General features: G+C 38.0%; 1 protein-coding gene and 1 long non-coding RNA gene across 4 annotated transcripts in view; both read right to left on the minus strand.

The window, feature by feature from the left end:
- pard3bb (par-3 family cell polarity regulator beta b) overlaps positions 1 to 18571 on the minus strand; it is a 433139-nt gene that overhangs the window by 191752 nt on the left and 222816 nt on the right. For all 3 annotated transcript variants that reach the window (XM_067410020.1, XM_067410021.1, XM_067410022.1), the window contains 2 exons: positions 18264 to 18434; positions 3358 to 3490 (listed from right to left, as the gene is read on the minus strand). In XM_067410020.1, coding sequence (XP_067266121.1) covers positions 3358 to 3490; positions 18264 to 18434 — 304 coding nt within the window. The remainder of the gene's footprint in view (positions 1 to 3357; positions 3491 to 18263; positions 18435 to 18571) is intronic.
- Positions 9129 to 11781, minus strand: LOC137036071 (uncharacterized). The gene is made up of 3 exons (XR_010897138.1): positions 11068 to 11781; positions 10298 to 10366; positions 9129 to 9891 (listed from the first exon to the last, which is right to left on the minus strand). It is a non-coding gene; the product is annotated as an uncharacterized lncRNA (long non-coding RNA).

Here is an 18571-nt window from a genome sequence, read left to right on the forward strand (position 1 = left end):
TTCTGATTATTATCAAAGTTAAAAACAGTTGCGTTGCTTAATAGTTTTGTGAAATTTAGTTTTAGTTTTTTAAGGATTTTTTGATGAATAGAAAGTTAAAGTGCCCCAATTATGCCTTTTTTAAGGTTACTAAAATACTGTTTTGGGAGTTTCATGTTAACATGTTAACATGCATGCAAGGTCAAAAAAAACACTCTCATACTATACATTTAATTTCACATCAGTTCTCAATGATTTGTAAACGATTTGTTAGAAGCAGTTTGAAGAATCAGTCTTTCTAAACCCCTCCTTTCCATGAGCCTACAACTGCTCTGATTTGTCAGATGGCCCAATCCTTTGTTATTGGTCTACTGTGCAAATCACGCACCCATTGCCATAACTGAATGACAGCTATCAATTCACAAGACGTATACAATGTATGGACAGAAAAGATAGCATCGATTTTACTGCATCAATTCGAGCCCGAGTCCGACGATGAAACGTCTGAAGTAGTCGATAAACCAGAAACTGATTCGCAATCACGACTGGAGTAGGACGTTGCTCTGTGGTAAGCGTCACCTTAGTTTGCGTTATTTATAAGACGTGTTAGCAGTGTCACTGTTATACTTTATGTAGGTGCACCTGTGGGAACTGTATCAGAATGCCAAAGGAGCTGAAAACCTCTAATTTTTCATCATAACTATTTACAAAGTAAAAAATGGCTATTTCATTGTTTGAACTTACAATGGGTGTTTACTATTTACAGAGAGAATACTTTAACTACTAAGCATGGACAAGCATCTTAACATCCTATTACAAGGATGAACAGATATAGCTCCAAATTGCAACTCGAATTCAGGAAATGTTGGGATGTTTTTTTTTTTTTTTTTTTAAGTTTGAATAAAATGAAAACTAAAAGATTTTCAAATCACATGAGCCAATATTTTATTCACAATAGAAAATAGATAACATAAATGTTTGAACAGAGAAATTTTACACTTTTATCCAGTGGAGCATCATTAAATGAAAGACGACCATGAACTCTTCAGCACCTGGAAACCTATATCAGGCAAGAATGGGACTAAATTTTAACACCAAAACTCCAAAAACTCATAACTTCGATGTCCAGACACCTTCAAGGAGGAGATGCTACACCATGATAAACATGCCCCCGTCCAAACTATTTTGAGACCTGTAGCAGGCATCAAATTTGAAATGAGCTCATTTTGTGAATAAAATTGTAAAAATTCTCAGTTTAAACATTTATGTTATCCATGTTCTATTGTGAATAAAATATTGGTTCATGTGATTTGAAAGTCTTTTAGTTTTTATTTTATTCAAATTTAAAAAAACGTCCCAACATTTCTGAAATTCGGGATGTACTGTATTAATAAAAACACAGAGTAAAAAAAAAAGCGAACCGGGCCCACAGCTATGTTGTAAACTCCCACATTATCCGAGCACAAATGTGAATAGCTGATAATGCATTACACTTTGTAAACAAAAGTCGCGCTCCATCCTTGATCATTACTCCAAGTAATGAGACAGACAAGCTGCATTAATCGACACATTTTTAGACAATATTGGATCCACATCTGAATAGAAGAACTACAGAAATGTGAGTTAGCCGGTTAGCAGGAGACATACAGACGAGGGTGTACGTTACACAACATAACACACAAAACTACGAATTTTGAATGATCTCTAGAAAACATAAACATCAATTATTAATCATACATAGGTGGTTGAGATTCAGAGGAGTAAGCTGGTCCAAATAAACTGGGCATTGATCCATATTATAAGACCAAGCATTTTGTGAATCTTGCGTTAAACTCCTCGGGTTTGAGAAGCAGTCATCAGTAAAATGACGGAAACACAACAAAAGGTTGGACTGCTGTGGTATTGTTGAAAAATAGAATTTTCACTGGCGTCTGTGCGCGCAATAAGTGGGCGGGCAATATGCTAATGTTTCACTGTGACGTCACAACGAAACGGCTTGGGATTCGTTTTACAAACTCGTTTAATTTACTCAGAGTCGACTCTTACTTTTGAGAGACAATAACTTATATTATATAATAACTTAAATTATATATGGTGCACTTTCAGATTTAAAACTTTCCAGGATGTTTTTTTATTCACTAAGAGCCATGTTACACACTACATCAAAGGTAATTTTCAAAAATCCATAATAGGGGCACATTAACCCTTTCGATCGTGAGTTTAAAATATTTTAACTGTCCCCCCAGAGTGAGTTTTTTTTAAGGCGACCGTTATTTTAGAACGTTTGCCTTTAATGTTTCCATAGCGACGCGTCTTGTGTGTCACGAGCGCTGAATGCAGCAACAATAACACTGTATGACAGATGGATTGCTATTATTTAGTTTTTCCTTTTTTATTTAAAATATTCGCAAAATTGCTTACCATGTCATCAACTATCTTATATTCCGATTCTCAAATATGTGTAAGTGAGTGTGCTTTGTCGTTTTAAAACCTTTATAAATGATCTTGATCTATAATGCGAGATGGGTGCCGCCATCTTTGTTTGCGCTGCAGTTCACAAGAGTCCTGTCAGTCGGATTTACAGCAGGTTAATTCATCATTTTCTTCCGAAATATATGCAAGTAAGTGGCTGGTGAACTGGAAGAATAATAGAGTAAACTTTATAGTTACTTAGGCCCATTATGTGTGTCTGATATGAATAAATGTCGGCAAATTATATTTGTTATTGCTGCTTCCACTGATGTCGGAAATCAATGTGTAAATTATAAACGCTTAATATATTGTTTTAATGGTGCTTATGCATATTTAAATGACTGAAACCTTAAAATACACATTATTTGCCTGAAAACACTGCATAGCTGTGATATATGACAAGAGCTGCGCGCGTCCATCTCACAGCCAGAGCGCGAAAGCAAAGTTTGAATCTGGCAGTTATGTGACGTCGCTGAACGTTCGAAATCCCATATGTGGTACCGTACGCCCAGGGGCACTGAAATAAAAATCCCATATGTGGGACCGTACCGCTCAAAGGGTTAAAACAGAAAGAAATCTTTTGTATTATTATTACACGTCTTTACTGTTACTTTCGATCAATTTAATGCCTCGCACATTAGCAAGACCATGTTTTGCTTTTCTTTCTGTACATGTCATTTTGTGTTCAGATATCAAAAGTACTATTTGTTTTCTTTTGACCACCTTTAAGTCAAAATGAAGAGTCAAATTTTATCAGTCTAGCTGATGAAAAGGCAATCTGCAAGCAAATGCGCTGCACATGACAGAAATATATTAGCACTAGATATCTGTGTGGCCTTCTCCTTGAAAGTCTCATTGCCGCACGGACTGACTGTGAGATAAAGACACAGCGAGCCTATCACTCACCCGCACATCGCTCATAGATGCTGTTCATCACCATGGGGGGCTGAGTGCTGCCATCTGATTGGCCGAGGTGCCCTGCCTGTCCCACGCAGCTATCAAAGGATCGATTGAGAATTCGCCGTGCTTCCTGGAACTCCTGCGAGAGAAAATGAGAGAAACCGTGTCACCGTATCGATTCTGTTTGTGAATTATGGAAACAGAAGAAGCAAATCTGAGCGCCGGGATAGGTAAAGACTTTCAAATAGCAGACCGATCGTTACGCCGGCTTCGGCATTCATCACAAAACAAATACCACATTAAGACTCAGGTTTTGGAGGAAGGAAGAGAACAAAGAGATGAAAACAGCGCAAGAATCTGCTCCTAGAAGTGCTCTTAATTCATCTGATTAGTCTAGATGTCAGTGGCATGAAGGATTTAAGCCACTCGCACAGATGTTACAGATTTTCTGTCTCTTTCCCCCAGAGACAAAAAGCAGAATGGTAATTCATTTCATTATCTTGCCCCCAGGCCTGAAGCGCCACTATGAAATATGTTAATTCGATTGGCAGATTTCGAATGCTGGAGAGAGGCAGGGTGCAGTGCATCAGATGGGTCTTCTAATGGCCTGTTCGGATACTGCACATGTTTGCCAGCATTTGGTTAACTGTGGATCATTAGTGAAGCAAACCGCTCGCATAAAATATTGTAAATAAAGGTGTGTGTGTATTATTTTTTTAGGCCAGAGTATCTGAAGGTCTGAAACTGCAATTATGGAGCAGGCCAAGAAGTCATGTCTCCACTGGAATAGAGGGCACCTGTTCAGCACTGTTATGTTTAAACATTCATGTTTTAATGTTAAGAATTGGCTGAGGTGCATGGGCAATATGTAAAAGACTAGAGGCTGGAATACACTACATGACTTTCAAAATCTGAACAGATTTTAAAAACACTAGGCATCAAGCAATCGAACTCAGGTTTGGACCAGGCAATCGAATCAAGTGTGAAAGCACCCTAAATAGGGCTGGGCGATATATCAAATGCTTTTGTCACGCACATTTCATCAGTAAAGCCGGTTCCCTGATTGCCGCTAAATCGCCATCACCTGCTTTTAAATGAAGCGGCATTTAATAGACAGAGCCGTAGTTCACTGATAAGCCACGCAATATCGTGTTCAATATCGACGGCGATACATATCGATATTGAACGCGATATTGCGTGGCTTGTCAGTGATCTACGGCTCTGTCTATTAAATGCCGCTTCATTTGAAAGCAGGTGATGGCGATTTAGCGGCAATCAGGGAACCGGCTTTACTGACTAAATGCGCGTGACAAAAGCATTCGATATATCGCCCAGCCCTAACCCTAAAACAATAAAGGCATCTTTACACAGAAAAGGCGGCACAGAAACCAAATCTGAAGTGGCACAAAACCATGAAAATGTGCATTTACGTAGAGCGTTTAATGCCGTTCTGAAGCATCATAAACGCATTTGCAAAGGAATTAAAATTGTGGGAAACATATACCTTTTAAAATAACTACAAATTTAAATAAGTTTTAACAAAAACAAATGCTATGAAATTAAATAAATATAAAAAAGAACAAATAATATAAAATATTAAATAAATAAAAAACATGGCATTTAAATGTAACAACATTAAATTTAAATTTCCTGCATGTGCTACAGAGTATCGTGCGCTGGACGGTTTGTCACAATGTTAGCTTCTGTGGTATTGACAGTGTTTTTCTTTTTCTTAACAAAATTGTTCCAATTGGAAACAACACTTCAAAAAAAAAAATAATAATAATTGAATTACTGCATCGGGAACATTGTCGCACAAATAAAAGAGGCCGAAATTTGTTTCAAAGAGCCAGGATGTCACTCAGGCACAGACACAACAAACAAAAATTGATACTAGCGTTGGCTTTCCAATGGAGACTGCAGCTGTCACCAGACCGTCTTGTGTAGGTAAAATGTCGTCCACAAGGAGATGATCTTTGGAATGTAACTACACAATTATAGTGATACTGACTGGGTTAAGAATTTTAGGATGAGTTGAGATACTTTTATGTCCTAATGAACTTAAGCCAGCTCTACAAAGAAATATTACAAACTGTCGAAAGCCAACTGATTACGGACAACAACTTGCCACTGTCATTTGGTGGTTTGCTACACCCTGTGAGTACAGGACAGTGGCTAAATCATTTTCCGCATTCCGCTCGGTCATGTCTGCACAGCTTTCCGAGCATACTCAACTGCAGATAAGCACTGATGGACGTGTTCGACACGTACGATTGCTTTTTCATACTCTACCAGACGTCAGAGGGCAGCACTGAGTTGTTTACAGGACATTCGTTTGGAAAGATAGAAGAAGAAAAGTAGCGGATCCGCCAATGCATGCTAAGTTAAGAACAAGAACCAAAACAAAAACGATGGAGAACTATATGCTGCTTTGTTTACTGTTTGCTTTGAACAGTATGCTCTTTACCAGGCTTGGGAGGGTTTCTTTAAAAATGTAATTGTTACAGTTACAAATTACTTCACAAAAAAAGTATTCACAATATGAAAGTAATTAATCTGATTACTTTTGGATTACTTCAAGGTCACATATTTAAAGAAAGAAAGAGGTGAACTTTACTGTAAATAAATTGCATTTTTAAATTTAATTTTAATTACTTCTTTAAAGTTTTTAAACGTTACACGTTTGATACTTTTGAATGGGTCTCAAAAATAGAAATATTTTAAAAATCGGATAAATTATCTATTGCAATATTATTATTGTTGTTATTTAGAGCTTAAAAAAAGACTTATAAAAGTGACATCAGATCATAACCAAAATAAACAAGCTCAGATCAAACATTTATGTTTATGTTTGTTCTGCTTTAATTTTAATGTTTAGCATTTTGGTTACTTTTAAAACATACTAAAATTAAGTAATCATGTCTCATTTCCACAAATTGGGAATACGCAGCCCTGAATACATATATGTATTCATATAATGGGCATATAAGGGCTACATCCAGTGGCTACATTGTGGTATTACAGATTTTTTTTTTTTAGTCCTTTTGATAAAGAACGTTTTTTCGTAACTGGAAGGCAGAGTTTGCACTGTACAACCATGTTGTTTGCATTTTCTTCTTTGAAAACAAAATAGCAGCGAAATTTCCATGAATTGAAAGCATTTTTCCCCACGGGCAGCATCGTTTCAACTAGCAGCACTGATTCAATCTGTGTCTGAGGAGATTGTAGACGGGTGTTATTTGCGCATGCACCAGTGGGTGGCTCGCGTGAGTCATCGCTGGCAACAGAACCGGGAACTACTGTATGGTGTTATGACAAAATAATGCTTTATTTAGTTTTAAATGAAACCATTGTAATCCTGAGAGTATCCCCCCCCCCCCCTTTTTTTTTTTTTCAAAATGTAACTGTAATCTGATTACTATTTTTGACGTAACCGTAACAAATTACAGTTACTGTATTTTTGTATCCTGATTACATAATGCTGTTACACGTATTCCGTTACTCCCCAACCCTGCTCTTTACACATTCCTTTTCGACTACTGCACAGTACATAACAACTGTGTGTATTGCCACCTAGTAGATTCTTCTTTCTCAATATTTAGCTTGTGCGTGCATTGTTGTACGTACACCATCTATGGTCATAAAGATTGGTTTGCACACGGACGGTTGCGCAGGTCGTTGCAGAAGTGAACGGCCAAAGTACTTTATACTTTAGGCTTAAGAGAGAGAGTGGAAAATTGTTGTGCACAATTAAACTGGGGGTGTTTTTGGTGCAAGAAAGCTTGACTAACATCTTTAGTGGACTTTGGGGAAAAATAAAATGGTACAGAAGTGTATAAAGTGGCCCTTTTAATGTTAACGGCAGTAAGAGCGGGTCTGTGGAGGAGGTGGCCTGTGGGGAACATAACGCAGGCTGCCAGGAGAGGAACCAGTGATGGGGACTAAATAAGATTACAGGAGGGGATCAATGAGGATTCCCCAGCCAACTTTTCCATTTCCCTTATAATATGTATCAGAATAAAAAAAGGACACAGAGCTTGCAATTTTGAGAGGATGAGATTCTGAAAACACAGCTGAATCGATAAAAATTAACAGGAAATGTTGGGGGTGGGAAGAGGGAGTGTAAAAAGGGTATTGTAGAGTTTTTTTTTTTAGGAGGTTCATGCAGTGGATGGAGGGATGCTGGGATGGAAATGTTGCTGCACTGTACGTTAACCAGGAGCTCAGAGGTATGGCTTAGCCATTCACTTCCCACCTCATCCAGACAAGACCACAGTCCTTCAGAGAAGGCCAGAATGAACCTAGTTGGGACAACTGTCAATGTGGGTCGTGAAAATCAAAGCCCAAAACAACATATTTATTGCTTAACGTCAGGTGGACTCTGATTGGCTGTTTTTCTCATTCATCAGCTGGAAAAGAAAAGTTCTGAAAGTGATTCCAACAAAATTATACCTCTCTGTGTCGTTATTGTTAAAGCCGTTGTGTGTGCTTCCCTATTCTTCTAGAATTAGATCAATTATTAAAACGTTATCTTTATAGTTATAGTATTTCCTGTTATTGTCGCTTTACATTCAGAATTCTGCACAACCCTACTGGTTAGGACAGTGAATGAACTGAATGAACCAGCAAATTTTGGGTAATATTCTGTCTGTGTTTGTGGTCCTGCTGTAGGCTTTTTGTGAAGAGAGGTCAACCAGCATTTCATTTACAGACAGGCTGAGAATGACACAAGAAGACACTGGTCAGAGGATGAAAGGTATGTCATTTCCCACAGCCTCTACCTTAATGTGTTCCCCATCCTCAGACACTGCTCCCTCTGTCTGTTAGCCTCATCTACACTTTTCTGCTCGAGGTCCCATCCACAAAATCTCCTCAGACTCCACTTACATCTTAATCAGCATCACAAAGCATACAGTTCAACATGCTGTTAAAGACAAAAGTGGCTTGGCAGGCCTGAGCGACCGCCCGCAGCACCAGCAAACCTCCCAGCACTCCTCTGGCACAAGAGGAGGAGGAAGCAGTCTCTAGGGCACAGATCATGTGGGCTCTCTCCCTGGGCTACATTTCATTATTAATGCCCACGCTGTAATGAGATTATGACAGGGCTGTTTAGATGGCTGTCTGAGAGAAACTGTGAGGAAGGATTGATTAGATCAGACTGTGGTATAATAGTGTTTAGTCTGCAGAGAAAAGAGAGATGGCACTGCCATGGCACATTTCCATAAAAACATTACCAGCATTTCTTTTCTTTTTTTTCTTCCCCAGATTTAAAATATCTGAAATAAATAAATATAAAATAATATTTATTTATTTATGCAAGGGTGGAGTGATACCTAAAAATTACTAATATATATATATATATATATATATATATATATATATATATATATATATATATATATATATATATATATATATATATATATATATATATATATATATATATATATATATATATATATATATATATATATATATATATATATATATATATATAAACAGTAAAAAAGTAAAATGGTATTACAATTTAACCCTCTGGAGTCTGAGGCTGATTTTGGGCCCTGGAGAAGTTTTGACATGCCCTGACATTTGTGCTTTTATCAGTTGGTTATAAACATATTAATGACAAAAGTGTCATTACACTGTATTCAGCACAAACTAGGCTACCATAATATGTGAGGAACATGTATGTACATGTTTGTGTTTTTAAAGGAATAATGTTTATGCGTGGTTATTGAAAAAACAAAAAAAAAAGTAACTGAAACAATACCTAAAAATGCATACTAAATGTTTTTTCACAAGACTTTTGAGAATTGTATATTTTAGTGTAGAGTTTTTGCTTCAAAATGATGTGGAAATGATCCTCCCTACTCTGACACATAAAACATTGTATTGATTTTAAATTTCTAAGACACTTTTTGTTTAGGTAGGCCATATGCGAAGAGGTGTGACTCTTCATGAATAATGAAGTGATTTACACCTGGGGAGATTAAGACCCTGCCCCTAATGAGCCGCATAATGAGCCATTCAGTCAGGAATGTGACTGAGTCAACTAAGAAAATGCAAAGACAAGACATATCATTGTTTTTTTTCTTTTTTATTTAAAATAAAGTTAACAATATAATCCACATATAAACTAGGGTCAAAGGCACATTTTTTGTGTATACAGGCAAATAAAGGTAAGGTTTATAAAAAAAAAGCCCACTTTTACACCCTATACATAACCTGCTTGATCACATATAGATAATCTTTGCAGCCCAATGGTCAGTGAGAGGTGGTGAACAGAGAATCTGAACAGTCACACATCTGTGTGCCATTTTTGAAAACAGTTCAACTGAAGACACAAGTAAATGTCACATGCCTGGCATTTCCAAGGTGTGTCTTGCCTTTTACCAAGCTGTACTTTGCAAAGCATGCAGTTCCGATGACCAGCGGTGGCATTATTCCTTGCATCTGATGTCAGCTCTGCTCCTGGAACCGGTACATGGTCACTTTTGGTCCGTTTTGGAGCTGCTTTCTGTGACGACACACCACAGAGCTCTGCAAATATATTATCATCAAATATGAATCTTATTAATATTATCATCAAATATTATCATCAAATATGATGATTTGCTACTTATGAAACATTTCTGAACAATTGTAAACAATAAATGTTTCTTGAGCTGCAAATCATCATATTAGAATGATTTCTGAAGGATCATGCGACACTGAAGACTGGAGTAATGATGCTGGACATCACAAGAATAAACGACTTTGTGAAATATATTCAAATAGAAAACAGTTATTTTAAATTGTAATAATATTTCACAATATTACTGTTTTTACTGTATTTTTAATTGAATAAATGCAGCCTTGGTGAGCAGACGAAACTTATTTTAAAAACATGAAAAATCTTACAGATTTCAATATAGGCCTACCATATAGTGGGTAAAAGTGTACTTACTCAACTGTGTTGCTGCGTGCCCTCCTAGTGGGAATTGCAGGTGAATGTGAGAGTGATGGATCCACATTCCTAAAAAAAAATGTAAAAAAAACCCTGTTATTATTAGCATATAAGATAATACTCTCTCATACCATTAGCTATGCATAACTGACAGGAAAGTAACAGGTATACAAGCATGCTGTATATGTCTGTCAATTGGCCATTACCGGACAAAGTGTGCGAATGTGTAAACGTTTACAGTCTGCTATATCAGTTAGCACATTTAGCAAATAGCAACATGTTCGCGCATTTCACAACCAAGCATATTTTAGCACATTCACGCCTATCATATACGGTACTTAGATACGCTATATATATATTTATAGATAGATGTAAATATAAGGCAAATATAGATGTACGCTTGTATATAAAAAAAAAACACCTCAAATAATTTGAGTATATAAACAGAAAAGCATTATATTTATAAGCATTTTTAAGAGATATAGTTATATATATATATATATATATATATATATATATATATATATAGATAGATAGATAGATAGATAGATAGATAGATAGAAGTAAATATAAGGCAAATATAGATGTACGCTTATATAAATAATTTAAGTAGGCCCTATATCAACAGAAAAGCATTCTATTTATAAGCGTTTTTATGAGATAAAGTTATATATATAGTTATATAGATAGATGTAAATATAAGGCAAATATATGTACGCTTATATAGAAAAAAACACGTCAAATAATTTAAGTAAAACTAAATCACTTACTCATCAGAAACTGTATCTTCAGCTGGATCAAGTCGCTCTTCAAAATGCAGACGTTCATCGTCAGAGTCGTGTTCTTCTTCCGAGGAAAGAGTGAACTTCCTCACTGTCCAGGACCATCTGAAGAGCCTGCTCACCTGTGTAGTGTGCCATCTTCCAAACGCGAAGGACAGCGAATGAATCTGATGAAACTTGATGCTTTTTAAGACGCTGTTAGGGGCGTTTACAGTTTGCATAAATCGCCTCAGCACATTATCTTATGAATAGAGCGCTCTGCGCGTGGGCGGGCACACATTAAAGATAATTAGGTCAGACAGGAGAAACAGTACCTCTCTTTACTTTTATACTGATTACATAAAGGGAGAATATTTGTTTTAGAATTTATTTGTTTTGTTTAAAAGTAGACACTTAAAGCTTTCCAAAGACATATCTCTCATGTCCATGTAGCATGTATAAGCCATCTATTTTAGTTACTTTTAGTGACGTTTTAGAACGATGTTTGCAGAGACGGAGACGGCAGGACAGCACACCCTGTATATTTTATTTATTTTTAAAAAGCACAAAGTTTTATTTTGATTGTGAGTGTACACAAAAAAAAGAAGACATTCTATAGTTTCAATTGATATATTACTTATGTCTCTATGACAAAAAATGACGGAGTATTTTAAGTCTGTTTTGCTGCAATGTGAAAAAAAAACTGCAAAACGCGCCGGCGCGTTTTTAGACCTCAGAGTGTTAAATAAATTATATACACTGATCAGGCTGAGTAACACAAAGTTGATGTGTTAGAAGCAGGAAAAATGGGCAAGCGTAAGGATTTGAGCGAGTTTGACAAGAGCCATATTATGACTGCTAGATGACTGGGTTAGAGCATCTACAAAACTGCAGCTCTTGTGGGTTGTTCCCGCAGTGGTCAGTATCTATCAAAAGTTCCAAGGAAGGAACAGTGGTGAACCGACGACAGAGTCATGGGCGGTCAAGGCTCATTGATGCATGTGGGGAGCGAAGGCTGGCCCATGTGGTTTGATCAAACAGTCGAGCTACTGTAGCTCAAATTGCTCAAGAAGTTAATGCTGGTTCTGATAGAAAGGTGTCAGAATACACAGTGCATCACAGCTTATTGCTTTTGGGGCTGCATAGCCGCAGACCAGTCAGACCATGCTGACCACTGTCCACCACCGAAAGAGCCAACAGTGGGGAACATATGGGGAACACATGGCACCAGGATGCACTATGGGAAGAAGGCAAGCTGACGGAGGCAGTGTGATGCTTTGGACAATGTTCTGCTGGGAAACCATGGGTCCTGCCATCCATGTGGATGTTATTTTGGCATGTACCACCTACCTAAGCATTGTTGCAGACCATGTACACCCTTTCATGGAAATGGTATTCCCTGGTGGCTGTGGCCTCTTTCAGCAGGATAATCTGTCCTGCCACTAGTGTTGTCAAAATTACCGGTACTTCGGTATCAAGTCGGTACTGAAATTTTGAAATACGATACCAGCAATTCTGGTATCAAATTTTTGACGATACCAGCATTACTGTAGTACCGGTAGTACCGAGAATCCGGGTATATTCGGTACCCACTGATAGGACTGTGCCAGTATTTACGAGAATATGACACGAGTGAAGCACAAAGCTTTGTTTACAGAAGAAATAATAGGTTAGAAATTAAAAGTGACTTCGCAGCCATGGAAACATTTTGGTTAATGCCGAATGTGAGAGACGCGAGTCCATACATTTAAGCTTCGTATTCTGTTTTCCGAATCGCGAGCTGGTCACCTGATTATCAGAGAATTTAACAATATTCCATTAGTTATTCCACTGAACGTCTGTTTCTTTTCCCAAATCTTCACTCACGCAGGGATTATAAACGTTTCTTTCGTTCGCATTTAGGCCTATTATAGGCTATTCGCATTCTAGAAAAAAAAACACTGTAGGACAGAAACCTTTTTGATTGCATGTCAATTTCTGTTTAACACAGTTTGTGCTTGTTATTAGACTTTCTAAGGCACGTCAAGTTTATTTGTATAGCGCGTTTCACACATGCCTGTGATTTTTAGTTTCGTTTTCTCTGGCAGCGCTAAATCAAACATAGCCTGAATGTCTTGCTCCTGCGGAGAATAAAACTTGCTCTTCGCACCTTTTACAACAAGTGTCAGTTGTTTATAGCATCAGGAGATAACGAAGATATTATTAAAGAGAAATGGTCTCTTTCCTGCTCATGTCCCACATCCCTCTCAAAGCGCAAAGCGGCTATATCAAAAACTAGAATAACAGGACTTTAGCTATATGACGCACATTTTTGTGGAAATAAAAAACAGGTTTTTTTTTAAATAATATTTAACTCTTATTATTTAGGTTAATATTATTTACCAATATTTATTTCATAGTTTTACAGGCTGTAGTGTGTTGTTTCTCTGACGGAATAGTTAAAATAACCACGCACGTCTGTTACCCCTGTTGAAAAAAAACGAGCATATGCTAGTAAAGTATGTTTTGAAGCTGGTAGGTTGGTTGGAGCTGGTTTATGCTGGTTCAGGACCAGCTTAGGACTAGCATGGACCAGCAGGACCAGTTTAGGACCAGCATTTGACCAGCATACAGCTTCAAAACCTACCTTACTTTATTATTTCAAAATTTATTTAATTGAGGTAGCCAATATCTACACACAAACACACACACTCCAAATCATATTTAATGTTTTTTAAAATCGGCTATATAAAATAGTAAAATAGTTCCAATAGATTTTGCTGTGGTACTGAAATTGGTACCGAGAACCGTAAAATTTTCATGGTATCGGTACCGACTACTGGAATTTTGGTACCGTGACAACACTAATTGCCACAAAGCAAAATTTTCAGGAATGGTTTGAGGAGCACAACAATGAGTTTGAGGTGTTGACTTGGCCTCCAAATTCCCTAGATATCAATCCAATCGAGCATCTGTCGGATGTGCTGATCAAACAAGTCCGATCCATGGAGGCCCCACCTCACAACTTGCAGGACTTAAAGGATCAACTTAAAGGCCAGATACCACAGCACACTTTTCGGGGTCTAGTGGAGTCCATGCCTCGACGGGTCAGGGCTGTTTTGGCAGCAAAAAGGGGACCAACACAATATTAGGAAGGTGGTCATAATGTTATGCCTGATTGATGTATGTACTAAATGTGATATATTCTTGTGATAAAAATATTCCATTTTATGCACCAATATTAACATGCATATGTTTGTTTATTTGAATCAAAATGACTCACAGACATGAACATGCACTTACCAACTAACTCTACAAAAACTGAGGTTTAAATGAGACTATTAAAATGTCTGCTAACCCTCTAAAAATACTCACAAGGGATCACAAAACTATTTAATAGCCAAATAAAAAAGCTATTAAAATCACTGCTATTTTCACCATGTCACTTATTTTTAAACTGCCAGCAGAATCGTCTCAAATATAGCCTGAAAATTCAATACATCTCCCAACTCTACCTGGTACCACATCCAAAAAAGCTTTTACTTTTTTTTTTTTTTTTTTTTTTGAGAAGAAAGCCTCAAAAACTGTTCCAGGAGCTTTCAAACAAGGAGATATCTTTTTTTTATTTTTTTATTTTTTTTTTAATCTCCATTGCTTTCCTCCTCCTCTCTTCCTCTTAAACAGTTTGCTTCCTTTTTCATGAATTTTCAGAGAATTAGCCAAACCTGGACTGGGATTGTGAGTATGTGTGTGAAGTCGGTCTTTGATGTCTCTAAAAAAGTGCCCATAATTAGCTAAGTTAGGTCAGGAGACATGGACACACAGCAGATTCAAGCAAGAACACATCAGCATGTTTATTCCCAGAAGCTCACAGAGACTCTGGAGAACAGATTCACAAAAAAGTAAGTCTGTAAAGAATTAAAACTGGCTCCAGGCCTGAAGATAACTTTTTGGGCTTTATTTTTTAAAGCTAAAAAGAATCAAAATGCTACAACAGGCTGAAATTTATTAAGATAGTACAAACCGCATAATATGAAGAAATAAAAGCTTCAACAATACATTCTCTTAGTGCCTTGTGGGTGTAGAAACTAATCTCCCATTTATTACAGGATAAAGCTCTTACTTGTGCTACTAAAAGCATGCTGAGCAATATTTCACCATCAGTCCATCGTCAGGACCAAACTTTCATTCTCCTGCATCTGGCTTCCATGATCTATTGATCTGAACCCAGCGACAACCTCTCTGGTCCTATACAAAGTCACAATCTGTCCCCCATCCATTCATGTTTTTTTTCCCTTTCATCCATCCACCAACTAGCATCTCATCCCACCTCTACACACAAGGGTCAATGGCATCCCATCGGCCCTGACTCCACTCTGCGCCCCATTGGCAGCCATGATGGGGGCGTCCACAGCCCATAAAGCATAATGAACATGAATCTTTATTTTATGAGAACAATAACACCCCAGCCTGGCCATGCCCATCCCTCCCAGCCTGTCAGTCTGAACAAAGAGCCCCCAGTAACCATCAATCCATGCGGCCAGAGGGGCAGCTCCTTTGTGTAGCCTAATTACACACCACTTTAGAGCAGTTGGAGGCCTTGGGGTGGAGTGTGTCAGCACGTGTGTGTGCATGTATAAGATATAGAGGGAATCCTGGGGTGAGCATATGGCTGCTCTCGAACCCAGGTGCAGGGGAGGAGAAAAGGCTAAAACATCCCGCTGGAGGCGAATTCCACCAGCACAGAGGAAATGATGGAGAAAGTTAAAGGATGTGGAGTACTAACGGCAATTACCAGCCATTCTGACTGGCTTTTACGACATGGCGAGCATCTGTCTGCACCCGGTCTTAAATGCCTGTCAAGTAGAAGTCATTAAAACAGAATCATGCATTATTTTTGTCTAGACTGATGTATCACAATTGTTTGAATTACTGGAAGCTGTTTTCTGGAGATACTTGCATGGCAGTATCAATGGAGTAGTGAGGTGGAATGACATGGAGATTTCAATTGTATTGCAACTGTGGCCCTGAGAGATCATCTGATGCTAGTAGGTATGTGCACGTCAGAAAAGAAAAGGAGCACATCCTTACCCTATCCATCACTCAACTATCAATTCACAGACAAATGTACCACATGGCAATAAAAACTCATAGAAACACCATTGTGTTGGAATGCAGTACTATAAAATTCCGAAGAGGCAGAGGCTTGGCCCTTCGTTCATGCAGTCAGTGACTGGGTTCGACAATCATATTTACTAACAGGTCTGTCCAAACAAAAGCTTGTGGTAGCAGCTTTAACACTGTTTGTATGAATAAATAACCAAAGTAAAAGCCCATTTTTCTATGAATACCAAACAACAGCAGCAAACACTGTGATGGTGATCACAGTCATCGCTAGACCTTTTTAGACTTTTAGACTTCACCTTCTAGACTTTTTGAGCAATGTTGCCAGGCAATTTTGCAGAGCGATTTTGCTTGGACACTTTCCCATTGAGAATGGGCAACAAATTTGTTGCCCATTCTCAAGTGCCTAAGCAACATGGCTCAGCAACACTGCCAGGGAACATTGCTCAAAAAGTTGCCCCGTGTATCATCACCTTTAGTGAAATACTGCTGAGAATGGATAATTACCATAAACCAACCTGAGAATAATTTACCTGATATTCGTTTTCACAATATTTAGCAATCATATTATGTTTTCTATAATCTGAATAATTAATAATAATTGCATATTCCCAAATGAATCACTCTTTTAATCGAATCGATCAAACGGGATTGTAAAAATGTCTGAAATTGTTTTGTGATTCAACTTGATTAATTAATACAGTTCAATTAGGCACTGAATTGTTTGTAGCGATTTCTCACACCGAAGTAGTAGCAGAAATAAAAAGCAAAACAGAGATAGATGAGGTGGATATTTGCATTTAAACCATTGTAGGAAACAAATGTTTGTAAATGATGAAGCAGCTCTGAAGTGATGAAGCATGTAGATTTTAAATGAGAAAAACTGCAGTGGTTCTCAAAGTTGGGGTGCACAGGTACTGCGCCGCTGTCATGTTCCGGTGAGAAGATGTAAGAAGCCGAGCTCGTGAGACTGTCCTCGCTGCAGCCTGTAGCGCGATGACGTACTGCCTTAAATCCAATATGTAGTGGATGCACGCTTTTTATTTATTTGTTTAGCACAAACTTGGCCCCGCAGTCGATTCTAAAGATTTGATTAGTCATGTCAACAGCAGTGCTGATCGCCTACATAATGCTACAACAGATACTAACCCCTAAACCTACCTTACACCTTAAACTGGTTTGGGGAAAAGATGTCTCCATTTAATGCAGAACATCACTGATTTAATGCAGAAATTCATTGCACTACAGGCTGCAACAAGGACATCTTGGAGCTTGTGCGGCACTGTCAAAAGAGCTCACTGCAGCCACTTCACTGAAATATTTACTTCTTTCGATCTATCATTCCCTCCATCTGATCTATCATTCCTTCTTACTTTTATATTTTTCAATGTCTCAACGGCATTACAAAGTAAAACTATTGCTGGCGTTTTTAAATGCAGGTTATCATCCTTTTTTTGTGAAACTATTTGGTAGTCAGCAGTGAGGAGGGGACCACGTGAACAAAAAAAGTTTGAAAACCACTGGTGTCCTGCATCAAAACATAAGGTTTTTTCCTGAACTCTTGAGCACATCACATTTAATCTGGCTTCAAATACTTCACATGAAAAATCACAACACACACACATGCACAGTGAACACTATTGCAACACTGCCTGATGTGACAGACTAGTTGTTCACTTATGTTGCATTTATACATTACAGATTATCCAAAATCACTCTCAAAATGTCATTATAAGTTCTGAAAATTTCATTTGATGCATTTGTCACCCTCGTTCATAACCGAACTGTGTATTTAGCATGCTAAAACAAGACTGACAAATGCATTCTGCTGCTGTGTAAAGTCAAGGAGAATATCAGTCATTTTGGTGGAAAAAGAAATGATTCATATGCTGGACACCTGAGAGATAAAAAGTTTTGGTTTCTCAAACTGTGTTATGGTTAGACAGTTTAACCAGGTCCCCACCAGTTTGGCTAAGGAGCTTTACAAGGTCACTCTTGGAAGTCCACCTGATCAACTGCCTAAACCAGCTTGGACCAGATGGAAACATACAAAACCACCAAAGCTGGTTTTAGACGAGAGAAGAAAGAAGAGTGCTACATACCTGGTTAGGTGGTACTACAGCACGGAGCACCACCAACTGGATCATTCCTCTCAAGTTCCCCTCCATGGACATGGATCTCCGCAGGGTCTCCATGGCTTCGTGGTTGGACTTCCCCAAGAGCGGTTCACCATTAACGGCAATCAGCTGGTCATTGACACGTAGACGCCCATCCTAAGCAAAAAAGCCAATAGAAAGTCAGAATCTATATTCAATGTCACGAGACCATTGCCAGTGGTTTGAGTTTTGATTTCTTTCAGCGACTTCCACATCAGTGAATCAACCCAGCAAGCTTCCATTTACCAGCCCTG

This window comes from Chanodichthys erythropterus, chromosome 14 (assembly GCF_024489055.1).
Source record: "Chanodichthys erythropterus isolate Z2021 chromosome 14, ASM2448905v1, whole genome shotgun sequence".
NCBI lineage: Eukaryota > Metazoa > Chordata > Actinopteri > Cypriniformes > Xenocyprididae > Chanodichthys > Chanodichthys erythropterus.